This window comes from Haliotis rufescens, unplaced genomic scaffold (assembly GCF_023055435.1).
Source record: "Haliotis rufescens isolate VD_foot unplaced genomic scaffold, xgHalRufe1.0.p SCAF_58, whole genome shotgun sequence".
NCBI classification, from domain to species: domain Eukaryota; kingdom Metazoa; phylum Mollusca; class Gastropoda; order Lepetellida; family Haliotidae; genus Haliotis; species Haliotis rufescens.
In genome coordinates, this window is record NW_025964312.1 from 153,516 (window position 1) to 172,168 (window position 18,653).

At 38.4% G+C, this 18,653-nt stretch overlaps 2 protein-coding genes and 2 long non-coding RNA genes across 7 annotated transcripts in view; 3 read left to right on the top strand and 1 right to left on the bottom strand.

The window, feature by feature from the left end:
- LOC124125871 overlaps positions 1 to 6,431 on the top strand; it is a 77,879-nt gene extending 71,448 nt beyond the window's left edge. Inside the window, exon 9 of the mRNA XM_048385401.1 lies at positions 1,043 to 6,431. Within this exon, the coding sequence (XP_048241358.1) occupies positions 1,043 to 5,805 (4,763 nt within the window). The 3' untranslated portion in view covers positions 5,806 to 6,431. The remainder of the gene's footprint in view (positions 1 to 1,042) is intronic.
- A 3,818-nt stretch (positions 6,432 to 10,249) lies between these two features.
- Positions 10,250 to 11,177, top strand: LOC125374518. The gene is made up of 2 exons (XR_007218642.1): positions 10,250 to 10,375; positions 10,905 to 11,177. It is a non-coding gene; the product is annotated as an uncharacterized LOC125374518 (long non-coding RNA).
- Positions 11,178 to 11,546: 369 nt separating this feature from the next.
- On the top strand, positions 11,547 to 14,521 carry LOC125374517. Its single transcript, XR_007218641.1, has 2 exons — positions 11,547 to 13,304; positions 13,447 to 14,521. It is a non-coding gene; the product is annotated as an uncharacterized LOC125374517 (long non-coding RNA).
- Positions 14,459 to 18,653, bottom strand: part of LOC124126008 (NAD kinase-like) — a 58,897-nt gene continuing 54,702 nt past the window's right edge. For all 4 annotated transcript variants that reach the window (XM_048385417.1, XM_048385419.1, XM_048385418.1 and 1 more), the window contains one exon: positions 14,459 to 18,644. In XM_048385417.1, coding sequence (XP_048241374.1) covers positions 18,461 to 18,644 — 184 coding nt within the window. In that variant the 3' untranslated portion in view covers positions 14,459 to 18,460. The remainder of the gene's footprint in view (positions 18,645 to 18,653) is intronic.

Below are 18,653 nucleotides of genomic sequence, written 5' to 3' on the forward strand. Positions count from 1 at the left end.
TCCATATAGGTTTAAAGAAGAAATGTTTGCTTGCTTGTTGTTTAACGCCGCACTCAGCAATATTCCAGCTATATCACAGTGGTCTGTAAATAATCGAGTCTGGACCAGACAATCAAGGGATTAAAATCATGAGCATCGATCCACACAATTGGGATCGATGACATGCATCAACAAAATCAGCAAGCCAAAGAAGAAATGCATAGTGTGACATAGATATACAATTTAAACTAAAAGTTCCAATTTTAAAATATAAGGGAGTTGGTCACAGCTGTGTACAAGTAGACTTTGGGCTTCGTCTGGCTTGGCGTACGAGAGCACGATCTTCCCTGTCATTGTTTTTTCTGGGACGTCCAGACCTGGGTGCATCCTTCACTTCACCGGAAGCAGTATGCTTACGTATTAGCCTGTTGATGACAGTGTGATTAATGTTCAGTTGTGCTCCAATAGCACGACATGACATACCAGTCTGGTGCATACTAATAATTTGCCATCTTTGGTTCAGAGGCACTGGACGCTTGGGCATTTCACTGGTTGGTCAAAATAAAGCTTCATTTATGCCTAAAACCAAATTCTAGCTATGTCTGCCATCATAACATACGCCAAAAGAGGCTATGTGCATACCGCATTTTTAGCAAACCGACCCCCGGTACAAGCATGCTCAACGCAAGCATGCACGTGCAGCTCGGAACAGGGTGTCTTTGTGATATTATGTTCACAGATGGTGTAGTTTATGAAATATGTACTTGTGGTTTAAAAATACAAAAAAACATATTTTCTACTTTTAATTTAAAATGTGTGGTGCGATGATTATGACGAGGTGTATATATTCTTTGTTGTTTCTCAGCGTTAGGTTCAAAGTATTTCTGACGGAGTTAAAAATGTTGTGTGCTGCAACTTTGTGATAATTTATTCAATATCATTCAATGTTGCAGATTAAAAAACTTGGCAGAAATGTGAGAGTTGTTACATGTATGTTTCAATACTTTCATTCTCAATATCAGACAAGAACTATTTGAATACTAACACTGACATATAACTGCAGGTGATGCATTGAACCTTATCAAGCAGGCCGATTCAAACAAGCATGTATCTACAAACGGTGAGAGGTCTGCATACAATCTAATACAACAGCAAGGATCTGTCTTCATAAAAGGAAAGTCAGGCTCAGGGAAATCTACACTTGGTCTGACGATTTTAGCAAGAGTATCAAGAGAAACAAGCCGGTCGCCAGTCGTGCTTTCATCATGGAATGAATGGAATCTGATTCCTAAGGTTAATCACGAGAACCACCAGGGGGATGAAAGTACTGAACAGAAAAAGTATGTGGTGTTAATCGATGATATATTTGGATCAAGTAATCTGGTTGAATCAGATGTGAATATATGGGTCAAGTTGTTTGACCGACTTTGGCAAAATGTGGAATCAGGTCATGTATGGCTTGTCATTACCTCAAGATCTGAAATATGTTTACAGTGTGATGCCAAAATCAGGAAGTACAAACTCATAAAAACTATTCAGTGCATGGTTCTAGATGAAGGAGAATATGTTTTCACACCAGGAGAAAAACTTGAAATGATAGAAAAGATATGTGGAGATAAATTCTTTAATCATCATGAACGTAATGACATTGTTAGAATGACCACTGTCCTCGGTTTTCCACAGTGTTGTACATTCTTTGCATCAAGCAAGGAAGCACAATCAAAAGGCAAGGAGTTCTTCAAAAGACCACATGAGTTCGTTTCTGAGGAAATAACGAGAATGCAGGAATGTGATGGAATTGGTCACCTTGTCCTCCTTCTAACGTTGATGAAAGATGGTAACCTCAGCTCCGATCAACTGAAACCCTCTACCTATAAAGAAGAACTTGCGTCCACGGTTGAGTATCTCAAAGAATGTTGCAACATTTCTACAGTTGTCACAGCGGCACACATTAAATCAAAGATAGAGGATTTCTGTGGAGTGTATTTAGTCAAAACGGGAAAAATCTACCAGTTCCAGCATCAATCTATACATGACGTTGTATTTATCAATATTTCAAAACGGGAACCTGAAATTGCTATACGCAATTGCCCACCAAAGATGCTGGTGGAATTGATGCATACAAAGCAGATGAACGAGAGTGACTTAGCCGTTATCCTAGCCAGAGATGATTACCATATATTAGCTGACAAGATCACAGATCTTCTTCTGTCAAAAAGCTACAGTGACATTCTTGATCATCCTTCTTTACGTCATGAGGAATTTGTGAAGTTTCTGGTAGAAAGTTGGCGGGAAAATATGAAGTTAACTGAAGTTATACAGAAAAAGCACGAGGTGAAATGTGTTAAGTGGGACGTTCCCTCTTCTGAAGGAGATGATGATTTAGATTCAAGTTTTGGTTTTTATCATTATTCACTTACCCTTTTCAACTATACTTCCCTTATCTCTGATGTCATTTTACAGGGGTTGATGTTACTCCTGAATGACATACTGTCTGATGTGTGCCACAAAGTTGATACAACAGAATTACTGGCACCTGCTCTGTATATCCAGGATAACCAGCTTGTGCAAAAGCTGCTAGACAAGTGTAGAACAGATCTGTCTGATTGCTTCCTGGCACTATGTGTTTCTCCGGCTATTGATCAAGATATCAAGGAACGTCTGACACAGAATATTACCTCAGAGATACCTCAGCCGTACGATGTACTCCTTGTCACTGTGTTAGTTGGAAATAAGTACTTAGTGAAACATATACTACAATATCTTAAAAATGACAAGGATATTGTATCAAGGTGTCAGGAAATATTAAAGCTTTCATTGCTTCATCAGGGGTGTAACTGTTTAAGCAGTTCTCCAAATACATGTCAGGACTCTACCATCATGTGTACAATCTTACACATGTTGATATCTTTGATACCTGCCAACTGCCCCCTTCAAGATATCACAGATGGAAAAGGTAATACACTTCTACATCTGGCTGTTCAGACAGGAAATCTTTACTACACCAACGTGTTTTTAAATGAACAAAATAGCCAGCATCTTCCATTAGATCCACAATGCGTACACTGGTTAAATACAGATGGTAGTACTCCGCTCCACCTAGCAGCAGGGAATGAAAGTTGTGAGATAGTGAAACGACTCCTAGACGAGGGGGCTTGCGTATCCACACAAAACAAAGATGGTGATACTCCTCTTCACCAGGCAGCATCATGGGGACATACTAAGACAGTAAAACTACTTCTGGATGAGAAGGCTTATGTATCTACACCAAACAAAGATGGTGATACTCCTCTACATCTAGCTCCACCCCGGGGACAAAGTGAGACAGTAAAACTACTTCTAAACAAGGGGGCTGGTGTATGCACACAAAACAAAGATGGTGATACACCTCTACACATGGTAGCAAAGTGGGGACAGATTGAGACAGTAAAACTACTTCTAGACAACGCAGCAGATGTATCTACACAAAACAAAGATGATGATACCCCTCTACACCTAGCAGGATCGCGGGGTCATAGTGAGACAGTAAAACTGCTTCTAGACAAAAAGGCTGAAGTATCTACACAAAACAAAGATGGTAATACTCCTCTACACCTGGCAGCATCGCGGGGACATAGTGAAACAGTAAAACTACTTCTAGAGAAGGAGGCTGATGTATCAGCACAAAACAAAGAAGGTAATACTCCTCTACATCTAGCAGCACATTGGGGACATAGTGAGGCAGTGAAACTACTTCTAGACAAGAAGGCTGATGTATCTACACAAAACAAAGATGGTAATACTCCTCTACACCTAGCAGCATCGCGGGGACATAGTGAAACAGTAAAACTACTTCTAGAGAAGGAGGCTGATGTATCAGCACAAAACAAAGATGGTAATACTCCTCTACATCTAGCAGCACATTGGGGACATAGTGAGGCAGTGAAACTCCTTCTAGACAAGAAGGCTGATGTATCTGCACAAAACAAAGATGGTAATACTCCTCTACACCTAGCAGCATCGCGGGGACATAGTGAGACAGTAAAACTACTTCTAGAGAAGGAGGCTGATGTATCAGCACAAAACAAAGATGGTAATACTCCTCTACATCTAGCAGCACCTTGGGGACATAGTGAGGCAGTTAAACTACTTCTAGACAAGGCAGTAGATGTATCTACACAAAACAGGGATGGTGATACTCCTCTACACCTAGCAGCATCGCGGGGTTATAGTGAGACAGTAAAACTACTTCTAGACAAAAAGGGTCATGTATATACACAAAACAGGGATGGTGATACTCCTCTACACCTAGCAGCACCTTGGGGACATAGTGAGGCAGTGAAACTACTTCTAGACAAGAAGGCTGATGTATCTACACAAAACAAAGATGGTGACACTCCTCTACACCTAGCAGCATCACGGGGACATAGTGAGACTGTAAAACTACTTCTTGAGAAGGAGGCTGATGTATCTTCACCAAACAAAGATGGTAACACTCCTCTACATCTAGCAGCACCTTGGGGACATAGTGAGGCAGTTAAACTACTTCTAGACAAGGCAGTAGATGTATCTACACAAAACAAAGATGGTGATACTCCTCTACACCTAGCATCATCGCGGGGTCATAGTGAGACAGTAAAGCTACTTCTAGATGAGAAGGCTTATGTATCTACACCAAACAAAGATGGTGATACTCCTCTACATCTAGCAGCATCGCGGGGTCATAGTGAGACAGTAAAACTGCTTCTAGACAAAAAGGCTGATGTATCTACACAAAACAAAGATGGTAATACTCCTCTACACCTAGCAGCATCGCGGGGACATAGTGAGACAGTAAAACTACTTCTAGACAAAAAGGCTCATGTATCTACACAAAACAGGGATGGTGATACTCCTCTACACCTAGCAGCATCGCGGGGACATAGTGAGGCAGTGAAACTACTTCTAGACAAGAAGGCTGATGTATCAGCACAAAACAAAGATGGTGATACTCCTCTACACCTAGCAGCCCTTTGGGGACATAGTGAGGCAGTGAAACTACTTCTAGACAAGAAGGCTGATGTATCCACACAAAACAGGGATGGATATACTCCTCTACACCTAGCAGCATCGCGGGGACATAGTGAAACAGTAAAACTACTTCTAGACAAAAAGGCTCATGTATCTACACAAAACAAAGATGGTGATACTCCTCTACACCTAGCAGCACCTTGGGGACATAGTGAGGCAGTGAAACTACTTCTAGACAAGAAGGCTGATGTATCAGCACAAAACAAAGATGGTGATACTCCTCTACACCTAGCAGCATCGCGGGGACATAGTGAGACAGTAAAACTACTTCTAGACAAGAAGGCTGATGTATCTACACAAAACAAAGATGGTGATACTCCTCTACACCTAGCAGCACGTTGGGGACATAGTGAGGCAGTGAAACTACTTCTAGACAAGAAGGCTGATGTATCAGCACAAAACAAAGATGGTGATACTCCTCTACACCTAGCAGCATCGCGGGGTCATAGTGAGACAGTAAAACTACTTCTAGACAAAAAGGCTCATGTTTCTACACAAAACAGGGATGGTGATACTCCTCTACACCTAGCAGCACGTTGGGGACATAGTGAGGCAGTGAAACTACTTCTAGACAAGAAGGCTGATGTATCAGCACAAAACAAAGATGGTGATACTCCTCTACACCTAGCAGCCCGTTGGGGACATAGTGAGGCAGTGAAACTACTTCTAGACAAGAAGGCTGATGTATCCACACAAAACAGGGATGGATATACTCCTCTACACCTAGCACAATCACGGGGACATGGTGAGACAGTGAAACTACTTCTGGTCAAGTAGGCTGATGTATCAAATCAAAACAAAAATGGTCTTACCCCTCTGCACCTAGCAATATCGCTGGGACATAGTGAGACAGTAAAATTACTTCGAGACAGGGGGGTCGGGGGCAGATATATGTACACAAGACAAACAAATTATACTTCTCTACCCCCATCAGCATGTTGAGACAGCAAACGGCTCCTAGAGTCACTAATGCCCGAGCTGAAGGATGAAATCCCTGTCAATATCCAATTGTAAAGCAATTCCGCCTATCAGCAGGTGGGTGGGTACAATTGATGATACATTGACTGCATGAATGCAAGGAGCAAGTTACTTACAAAGAAACCGTCAAAAATCAACCATATTACCCTAGATAACTGATGTTTTTTTCTTACTTTTCTTTTTCATCATTTGTTTTTGTTTTTCCGTTAGATTATGTTGATTTGTATTGCAATTGTATGTCTTATTTTCCCGGGTTTTCATGTTGCACATTTACAATATACAGGAACATCGCTCATAAACACACCCAAACATTTGTTCCTGTCAACCGGAACCTTTCACAACATGGTCGGAACAATTTTATGTAATCCTGATATTTTTTCTGGGTCGGAACTTAATTAAAGCAGAACAAAGGCATGCTTACACAATGACCTGCACAATGAGAGAATTACTAGTGCACGCATCTATCAACACCGCACAATGAACTTTTCAGGAGTATGAGGACGGGGGTTATCTGTGGCTAACATCTCAGAAAAAACTGTTTGTGCTGTCATATGTCAAACATGTGATGATCAACTGCGTGTAGACAAAGGTATATACTAGTTACATCGTCAACTGTCGTTATTGGGTCCCAATGACTTTCTGGTATAACCAAGACGATAAAGCACAAATATTCAATAAACATAGGTGATAATATATATTATGATGGCGTCACACCTACAAAGACCACTCAGCGGAAAACATTGTATCTCTATTGGTCCTGTAGACGATCAAACACTTTGTATCTTCTCAACAAAGTGTACGATAACATGAACCCTCATTGTCTATGTGTATATCAATGGTGGTGGTGACAGGGTTAGTTCGAAAGGACAATGTGGGCCAACAGAAGGCCTATTTGCATGCAACACATTGATTTAACTGTAAATAAAGAATATCCATAATAACCCCCCTTTCGTAACTGGACATATGATGACACCTATTGTGTGTCTGACCATTTGCCTATAAGTGTGTATTTTAAAGAAATAACGCCGTCTCAGGTGTGACCTTTTGAAATGTGGATGACATACAATATAGAAAGTGCAGAGATACTAACTATGATTTCCGAACATCGCAGATTTAAAGAGAGCTCTCTCGAACAAAAACTTCATGAAATCTTGAAATGTCCAGAAGTGGACTCACAACATGACTCGTGCAATGCCAGAGGGTACATGTTAATGCTTAGTGAGTATTTCCGCAATGTTTCTACGTACTGTCTGACAGTTTTGATACATCGTTTGCTTCCAACGTAACAGGGAGCGGTCGGGTAGCCTAGTGGTTAAAGCGTTCGCTCGCCATACCGAAGACCCGTGTTCGATTCCCGACATGGGTACAATTTGTGAAGCCCATTTCTGGTGTCCCCCGCCGTGATATTGCTGGAATATTGCTAAAAGCGGCGTAAAAACCATACTCACTCACTCCAACGTAACAGATACAGTGGAATCAATGGAAAATGATTGCACTAAATTTACCACAGATATGTTTCATAGCCTCTCTACAACCATTTTACATCAAAGGATAACTTGTCTACCGATAAATCAATGAAATGTTAACGTATCCGGCTCTGATAAATTACATATTGGCTACCTAAAACATGTTATCAATTGACTACATATAATGACATCGTCAAGTTTGAAAAAATACTATCCTTCTTATAGGTTCCATGGGTCGAGGTAACAGTAGGTCTGACCTCAACAATTATCAGGTTATAACATCTGTACTTGAGCTGTAGTTATTATGGTTCACACTTGGCTTTGTGTGACAGACAGGTGTGTCTCGGTTACTGACGCTAATGGTGGAGTAAATTAGCTAATACATGCACACCTTCATTGGCGTCAATATCTGTTCTATACACATGTTAATGTACCAAGGTATGTCATTTTCACTGTAAATACCGTAGTCTAAAAAGCAAAACAAACATATATTTCACTGAAACAATGTTTGAAGTATAAGGAACTGATTGTTTAACCATTTGTTAGTGTATCATGAAGTTTATGAAGGTAGAATGTACTCATAAATGTATTTTCATGTGTTGGGTTTCTTTTTTTTACTATAACATGTGACCAATTATTGGAAAAATTTAGATAACACTGAAAACAAATGCAAACATGTGTATATGATTCTAGAATTGGCGTGTCAGGGAATTTCTCACATGATTCCTCTAAGATGTATTGATATGGCTTCATGGAAGCAGTCGAAAATGCCATTTTTACCATATCTGAATGTTATCAGATTGGGTGTAATTCGTTATGTTACATTTGTAACATACTTGGCAAAATACTTTATTAGTATTAGTATTTTAATATTTAAGTTTATCCCTCTACCTAGACAAGTATCAACTCACAACTGGAGTTCATACAAGAATATGTGGGTAGATGACCATTGTGTAGAAACTTATGTTTTTTGCTTTTGCTTACTTGTACTTGAATTCGGAATTTTATAAATATATACAGTATTAGAAATAATCCAGACTCATTCAGGTTGTCTAGAGAGCGGCAGTTGTTTTCTTAGGCTCAACCACGTGACACATCCTGTACATCCAACAGGTTAGTTGTCCACAGTGTCAAATATCTTCCCCATGCCCTGATCTGTGTGACGAAGCAAGCAGGCCTAAGTTCCTATTTAACAACCCCAATAAGGGGAAATAATATAATTACACCAGTGCTTATGGGTTTCTCATTAAGGTTGCTAGAGACATGGAAGTTTCATTTTTTTAGTTGCACTGGATTGTTTGTTCCCCCAAATAGAGATGATATAATTAAACCATTGCTTATGACTTTCTTATTAAGGTAGCTAGAGGCATGTATATATACATTTTCTTGTTGCACTGGATTGTTGTATTTCCCCAAAGGGAATTGATGTAATTATACCAGATCTTATAAGTTTCTTATTAAAGTATCTAGAGGCATGTATGTTTCAATTTTCTATTTGTACTGGATAGTTGACTTTCCCCAAAGGAATGTGATGTAATTATACCAGATCTTATAACTTTCATATTAAAGTAGCTAGAGGCATGTATGTTTCAATTTTCTAGTTGCGCTGGATTGTTTGTTGCCCAAAATAAAGATGATATAATTATACCAGTGCTTATGATTTTCTTATTAAGGTAGCTAGAGGCATGTATATATTCATTTTCTTGTTGCACTGGATTGTTGTATTTCCCCAAAGGGAATTGATGTAATTATACCAGATCTTATAACTTTCTTATTAAAGTATCTAGAGGCATGTATGTTTCAATTTTCTATTTGCACTGGATAGTTGACTTTCCCCAAAGGGATGTGATGTAATTATACCAGATCTTATAACTTTCATATTAAAGTAGCTACAGGCATGTATGTTTCAATTTTCTAGTTGCGCTGGATTGTTTGTTGCCCCAAATAAAGATGATATAATTATACCAGTGCTTATGATTTTCTTATTAGGGTAGCTTGAGGCATGTATATATTCATTTTCTTGTTTCACTGGATTGTTGTATTTCCCCAAAGGGAATTGATGTAATTATACCAGATCTTATAAGTTTCTTATTAAGTACCTAGAGGCATGTATGTTTCAATTTTCTAGTTGCACTGTATTCCTGTTTTCCCCAAGGCAAGTGATGTGATTCAACCAGATCTTATAACTTTCTTATTAAGGGAGCTATTTAAACATATCTTTTTATTTCCCCATTAAAGTAGCTAGAGGCATGTATGTTTCCATTTTGAAATTGCACTGGACGGTTGTATTTCCCCAAAGGGAAGTGATGTAATTATACCAGATCTTATAACTTTCTTATTAAGGTAGCTAGAGGCATGTATGTTTCAATGTTCTAGTTGCACTGTAATCTTGTTTTCCCCAAGGGAAGTGATGTGACTAAACCAGATATTGTAACTTTCATATTAATGTAGCTAGAGGCATGTATGTTTCAATTTTCTAGTTGCACTGGGCGGGGTTGTATTTCCCCAAAAGAAGTGATGTGACTAAGCAAATCTTTTAGCTTTCTTATTAATGTAGCTAGAGGCATGTATGTTTCATTTTCTAGTTGAACTGGATTGTTTGTCCCCCAAAAGAGATGATATAATTATACCAGTGCTTATGACTTTCTTATTAAGGTAGCTAGAGGCATGTATATTTAAATTTTCTTCTTGCACTGGATTGTTGTCTTTCCCCGAAGGGATGTGATGTAATTATACCAGATCATATAAGTTTCTTATTAAAGTATCTAGAGGCATGTATGTTTCAATGTTCTAGTTGCACTGTATTCTTGTTTTCCCCAAGGCAAGTGATGTGATTCAACCAGATCTTATAACTTTCTTATTAAGGTACCTATTAAAACAGATCTTTTAACATCCCCATTAAAGTAGCTAGAGGCATGTATGTTTCAATTTTCTAGTTGCACTGGACGGTTGTATTTACCCAAAGGGAAGTGATGTAATTATACCAGATCTTATAACTTTCTTATTAAGGTAGCTAGAGGCATGTATGTTTCATTTTCTAGTTGAACTGGATTGTTTGTTCCCCAAAATAGAGATGATATAATTATACCAGTGCTTGTGACTTTCTTATTAAGGTAGCTAGAGGCATGTATATTTAAATTTGCTTCTTGCACTGGATTGTTGTATTTCCCCAAAAAAGAAGTGATGACATTATACCAGATCTTATAACTGTCTTATTAAAGTATCTAGAGGCAGGTTTGTTTCAATTTTCTACTTCCACTGGATTGTTGTATTTCCCCAAAAGGGAAGTGATGTAATTAAACCAGATCTTATAACTTTCTTATTAAGGTAGCTAGAGGCACGTATGTTTCAATTATCTAGTTGCACTGGACGGTTGTATTTCCCCAAAGGGAAGTGATGTATTAAACCAGATCTTATAACTTTCATATTAAGGTAGCTAGAGGCATGTATGTTTCAATTTTCTAGTTGCGCTGGATTGTTTGTTCCCATAAATAGAGATGATGTAATTACACCAGTGCTTATGGCTTTCTTATTAAGGTAGCTAGAGGCATGTATGTGTCAATTTTCTAGTTGCACTGGATTGTTTGTTCCCCAAAATAGAGATGATATAATTATACCAGTGCTTATGACTTTCTTATTAAGGTTGCTAGAGACATGGATGTTTCATCTTTTTAGTTGCACTGGATTGTTTGTTCCCCAAATAGAGATGATATAATTAAACCCGTGCTTATGCCTTTCTTATTAAGGTAGCTAGAGGCATGTATATATATACATTTTCTTGTTGCACTGGATTGATGTATTTCCCCAAAGGGAATTGATGTAATTATACCAGATCTTATAAATAAGTTTCTTATTAAAGTATCTAGAGGCATGTATGTTTCAATTTTCTAGTTGCACTGGATGGTTGTCTTTCCCCAAAGGGATGTGATGTAATTATACCAGATCTTATAAGTGTCTTATTAAAGTATCTAGAGGCATGTATGTTTCGATTTTCTAGTTGCACTGTATTCTTGTTTTCCCCAAGGCAAGTGATGTGATTCAACCAGATCTTATAACTTTCTTATTAAGGTAGCTATAAAAACAGATCTTTTAACTTCCCCATTAAGGTAGCGAGAGGCATGTATGTTTTAATTTTCTATTTGCACTGTATTCCTGTTTTCCCAAAGGGAAGTGATGTGACTAAACCAGATATTTTAACTTTCGTATTAATGTAGCTAGAGGCATGTATGTTTCAATTTTCTAGTTGCACTGTATTCTTGTTTTCCCCAAGGGAAGTGATGTGACTAAACCAGATATTTTAACTTTCGTATTAATGTAGCTAGAGGCATGTATGTTTCCATTTTCTAGTTGCACTGGAAGGTTGTCTTTCCCCAAAGGGATGTGATGTAATTATACCAGATCATATAAGTTTCTTATTAAAGTACCTAGAGGCATGTATGTTTCAATGTTCTAGTTGCACTGTATTCTTGTTTTTCCCAAGGCAAGTGATGTGATTCAACCAGATCTTATAACTTTCTTATTAAGGTACCTATTAAAACAGATCTTTTAACATCCCCATTAAAGTAGCTAGAGGCATGTATGTTTCAATTTTCTAGTTGCACTGGACGGTTGTATTTCCCCAAAGGGAAGTGATGTAATTATACCAGATCTTATAACTTTCTTATTAAGGTAGCTAGAGGCATGTATGTTTCAATTCTCTAGTTGCGCTGTATTCTTGTTTTCTCCAAGGGAAGTGATGTGACTAAACCAGATATTTTAACTTTCATATTAAGGTAGCTAGAGGCATGTATGTTTCAATTTTCTAGTTGCACTGGACAGTTGTATTTCCCCAAAAGGAAGTGATGTAATTAAACCAGATCTTATAGCTTTCTTGTTAAGGTAGCTAGAGGCATTTATGTTTCAATTTTCTAGTTGCACTGTATTCTTGTTTTCCCCAAAGGAAGTGATGTGACTAAACCGGATATTTTAACTTTCATATTAATGTAGCTAGAGGCGCCAGCATGTATGTTTCAATTTTCTATTTGCACCGGAGGGGGTTGTATTTCCCCAAAGGGAAGTGATGTAATTCAACTAGATCTTATAACTTTCTTATTAAGGTAGCTAGAGGCATGTATGTTTCAATTTTCTAGTTGCACTGTATTCTTGTTTTTCCCAAGGGAAGTGATGTGACTAAACCAGATATTTTACGTTGATATTAATGTAGCTAGAGGCATATATGTTTCAATTTTCTAGTTGCACTGGACGGGGTTGTATTTCCCCAAAGGCAAGTGATGTAATTAAACCAGATCTTATAACTTTCTTGTTAAGGTAGCTAGAGGCATGTATGTTTCAACTTTCTAGTTGAGCTGGATTGTTTGTTCCCCAAAATAGAGATCATATAATTATGCCATTGCTTATGACTTTCTTATTAAGGTTGCTAGAGACATGTATATTTAAATTTGCTTGTTCCACTGGATTGTTGTATTTCCCCAAAGGGAAGTGATGTAATTATACCAGATCTTATAACTTTCTTATTAAGGTATTTAGAGGCATGTATGTTTCAATTTTCTAGTTGCACTGTATTCTTGTTTTCCTAAAAGGGATGTGATGTAATTATACCAGATCTTATAAGTTTCTTATTAAAGTATCTAAAGGCATGTATGTTTCAATTTTCTAGTTGCACTGTATTCTTGTTTTCTTAAAAGGGATGTGATGTAATGATACCATATCTTATAAGTTTCTTATTAAAGTATCTAGAGGCATGTATGTTTTAATTTTCTAGTTGCACTGTATTCTTGTTTTCCCAAAGGCAAGTGGTGTGATTCAACCAGATCTTATAACTTTCTTATTAAGGTAGCTATTAAAACAGATCTTTTAACATCCCCATTAAAGTAGCTAGAGGCATGTATGTTTTAATTTTCTAGTTGCACTGTATTCTTGTTTTCTCTAAGGCAAGTGATGTGACTAAACCAGATCTTTTAACTTTCATATTAAGGTAGCTAGAGGCATGTATGTTTCAATTTTCTAGTTGCACTGTATTCTTGTTTTCCCCAAGGGAAGTGATTTGACTAAACCAGATATTTTAACTTTCTTATTAAGGTAGCTAGAGGCATGTATGTTTCAATTGTCTAGTTTCACTGTATTCTTGTTTTCCCCAAGGCAAGTGATGTGATAAACCAGATCTTAGAACTTTCATATTAAGGTAGCTAGAGGCAGGCATGTTTCAATGTTCTAGTTGCACTTGACGGTTGTATTTCCCAAAATGGAAATGATGTAATTTAACCAGTACTTATGACTCTCTTATTAAGGTAGATGGAGATATTGAGTTTTCATTTTCCTAGTTGCACTTTATTGTTCTTGTCTTAACCAACTAGAAATGATGTAATTAAAACGGAAGTCCTTACACCTTTGTTATTAAGGATGCTGTTGCCAAGTTATACTGCTTTAAGTATTTTTTTTGTTCTAAATCCAGAAGAGATGTCATTAAACCAGACATGCTTACCAAATGTTCTTAGGACAGATAGGCTCAGGACTGAATAAGACATGCTGGACCAAGCATTTCTACAGCTGTGTATCAATGGGGACCTTCTGCTACCCCCATTGTCATTTATCCACTGTATTATATCTCCATTCTATAATGATAAATACCCTGCACCCATTTGCTGATAAAAGGTCATCCTGAGACCTACTTGAATGGCACAAAGATGAAATTAGACATCCGACCAAATACCTCTCATGTGACATTTAGTGTCGAGTAAGAGATGCAGGAAGACGCAGGTATTTACAGAATGGACATGTGATGTACTGGATAATCGAGTTTGCTGTCACCCCATTTCTGGACATTCAGGAAATGGTGGGAAATGGACTGCTTCTGTTGTTACATGTAAAGCAGAACCCTTCCTAGTTACTTTCAGTCTAAGATAACCAGCCCTCCCATAATCAGCTGTGTCTCTGTAGCTTCTACGTTATGTTCACTGACTTTGCATCACAAATATCACAACTAAGAGTTTGTTGTTGTGTAGTCTTTTATTGTTTCTCTTGATAAATAAAATATTTCATAAAAATACAAACACGTGTTGACATTGTATATTAATTAATTCAAAACATAATTTATATATTACAAACATCATTATGAATATGAATAACTGATCATTCTACAGGACAGTTGGACAAGTAAGAATTAATTGAAGAAGAAATGTTGCCATCCACGGGACAACAGGCAGACAGCTACGTCAGACACAGTGTTGGAAGGTAAAGGTACTGGGTATATAATCGCAAGTGTTAACTCTTGCAGTACTATTGTAACCCTGCCGGATACATTTCCCTACAATATCCCCATACCAATGAGGCTGTGTAATAACGAACACACCATTCCCTCAACTTGACACATTGGCAGTATACTCAGCTTCACACGGACAGATGGATAGATGACAATGGCAGCAAGGGTCAACGAGTGAATGAGTCGGGTTCAACGCTGCTTTGAACAATATCTTAGTTATATCAGACCTTACTGTTGAAGAATCATTCAAATGACGCAGGACATTACAGTGAACATGGATATGGTGCGGACAGGCCAGTGGCCACAAAGGGGTCCTATTAGACAACCTGTGTACATGCCACTACACTTGAAATAGAACATCAATATGATAATTGTTGCAACTACTTGCATGCTAAAGGAAGAGTTCATGACTGACCCTTGACCTGGTCAACACAAAGATTAGACACCATATGTCATCATTTCATAGAGATACAATATTAAATGACGATATTACATTAATCCAGTGACTAGATTAACTTGCCTTATGTTTAATGTCTTGCATCCATATTGAGTTTATTACGAGAGTAAGTTTTACACCACTTTTAGCATTATAACAACAATATCACAGCAGTGGAAAAGGACTTACATAGAGTTATCTTTTGAGCACATACGTAATAAGTATTATTTAATAAAGTCAAGTGATTGATGTTTCTGGAGGACTGACTGTCAGTAAACACCACAATTCCACAAGTTGGGATTTCAATTTTTGATGCCACAAAGGTTTAGGTTTTTGAATGTTAACAACCTCAGCTGCTGATTAGAATGCCTTACTTTAGTCTCAAGTCGAGAAATACAGATGCCAAGCACATGGCTAGCTAGGGGTAATTAGAGTTATCTGCCCATTTGCTACTACTGGTCTTACAACTACAAGTATTTGTTAAAGATGTCTGCTGACTACTCTATATTCAACAGGTTAATTTAGAAGCCGTGGGTTACAGAAACTACCTATATGGCTGTACATGTGGATGGCATCGAGAAACGTTTCACGCAGAATGCAGGAAGACTGATCATGTGATTGGAAACCTATGGTCTGATAAAAAAAACTCATTGGAAAACAGCGAGTGACAATGTTCATATTAGTATTGCAAAAAGATTCTGCTTTTGGCTTAATGTCTCGGCATTTCTTTTAACTTTAACACATATAAATTTATCAGCTGGTGAAACATACAACACACATATATGATTAACAACAGCAGGTGCACAGTAAAGACACAATGTGGAGGTGATTAAATAAATTACTCTCATGTTTTGGTTTTCAATTTACAACATGGACATACTTTCTTTGTGTATTTCCAGGGTTTGCATTACTTGCTGTATCGATAAACAATCATAAGTGAACAATTAAAAATAATTTTCTTATTCTTCCTGCAAAGTCCTTTCGTAACTACCATTTTCACCTACCAGTTGATTGATATTGGAAGGGAGGTAACTCTTCACATCGTCATTTAAAGAACCACTTAAAACTGCATGTTGCTTCAATTCATGCTACCTGTAACCTTTCGCGATTTAGGCTGGGACATTTCACAATGTTAAGCTCGCATGAGCAATCGTTACATCAGCTCGTAATATGCTCGAACTTCACTCCTTATGTGCTCGTGATCACAATTGTGGTTGGATCATGTGACATCGTGCCTTGCTCGTGTTATATATGTGTTGTCCACGGTTGTGTTTGAAGGAAGCTTGTGTATGTCATACCACACTCGTAGCGACCTCGTGCTGTAATTAACCTGATGTAAACACGACTTTTTCATGATAGACACCATGTGAGTACAATGTCTTCACGATAGACACAAAGTGAGTTAGATTCATGAGAGCACAACACATTATAATTTTCATGGGGAAGAGCAAACCGTGTCCTTGTCACTAGTATGATATGGGAAACGTGCATAATTGAAGTTAGCTACGGTGTACCTAGAGTTCACTATGATAATCAAGTGTTGAATACAAGCTTATCTAAGTCCGCTACGATATAGTCACGGTGGGATGAGTGTGTGGGTTGCATCACCCACCCCAGTCTGGAGATTACGCACAACCACAGCCACACAGAACTAGGACCAGGTCCAGGACCAGTCCCTCAGGACTCGGGGAGAAGGGTAAGGACTCTCTACACGGGTCCACCACAGGGAAGTTCTTGAACCCTGTCGTGGTCTCTCGTGTCAGCTGCTGCAGCAAGGTGTCCTTGCACCGGACTTGACTTGACAAGATGGCAGCCGCAACATGCGGTCTTATTCTGGTTGCGGTTTAGTCGTGTTGACATCGTGATAAACTCATAGAGATCGTGTTAATGTCGTGATAAGGTTGTAAGTATCGCGTACTCAACTCGTACGAAACTAGTCTATATCGTGCCAACATCAGTATAATTCAGAAATCACATTTCTACTAAACATCGTACTAAACTTGTAGTAACCTTGTGATGAGCTTGTATGACATCGTGCTAGTAGCATGTGAACTTCATTCGCATATACAATTTTATAACAAGTACAATCACACATCGTGATATACCGCAGTGAGCATTGCCAAACTGGGCAGGTAGTTACTCTATCACCATACAGTAATAAAAACCCTTAAAACTTAAAAAGCAGCTGTAGTCCAGTCTTTTTCTTTAAGTAAAATAAATTATTAATGTGCCTTGCTATTGGAAATATTACAGTTTTCAGGAATGTTAAGTGGTCACCGGAAAGGGATGACATCATCTGTTTCCATGACAACAAAACTGCTTCCCGAGAGAATTATGAAACATCAACTAACACAAAGCTATTGACATATATATTAATGATGTATGAACAATTAACGGGATAATTAAACTAAATCATTCTGTCCAGACAGACACAATGAATAACGATATCTCCCTCCATCACCTTCTCAGCCATTTAAAACATTTTAAACTACGTATCTGACATATATACAAATGCCAGTTGACCACAGTGTCAATACAACAGCAGAAACACACCCTTTGCATGAGACTGTGTATACACATTTAATATACCAGATAACGGCGCCAATGGAAAAGGTCAATGTGACCCAGTTGTCCCTCTCACCTTCCCGATCAAGCTGGTATTATTGCACTCCAGTCCTGTGTATAAAACTCAATATTGCCTCCTCATAGACCTGTCATGTGATCATATAAAATTATAAAAGATGATTCCATTCCAAAGTTTCATCTCTATCAAAAACAGATGTGACTGTATTCCTAATAGGGAAACATGAGCTAGCTCGAGTTTTGAGGACAGGACACCGAGTACCGGAACATCCAGACAACAAGATACCATAGCATCTGGACACCTAGATACCAGGGCATCTTGATTCTAGATATCAGGGCATCTGGACACCTAGATACCAGCACATCTTGACACTTAGATACCAGACATTCAGACAGATGTGCACACAGACACCTGCACACCTAGATAGTCTTGATCTCACACATCTTCACCTCCTGCCAAATCCAAATAACCATTCATGAATCTGGAGGTACATAGAAGCTGTCTAATCATGAGGTCTTGTTAATCACAGCCTTGACCTTGCACTTGACGTGGTCAGTTATTTTGTTCAGATGATCTTCAGCAGTGAACACAGTTGACACAACACCAATCTCACAGTGTCCTGGTCAGTGAGTCAGGGTCTATAAAAGCACATTTATGACGTATATTTCCTGCTAGAATTTACTTGTAGGCTCGTTACACATACACCTTGGTCAGTTACTGTCAGGGTCCAAGATAACGGAGTCCAGGCTGGTGGTGCTGGGTAATGAAGGTAACGTCTTCTGTTGCCGCCGTACGTTCCAGTGGAGACAGTCAGCGAGACCATCAAACCAATCGTCTATTTGGTCCTTGGCACACACCGAGGGAACTGGGTACATCGCCGTGGTGATACGCAGCCTGGAAGTG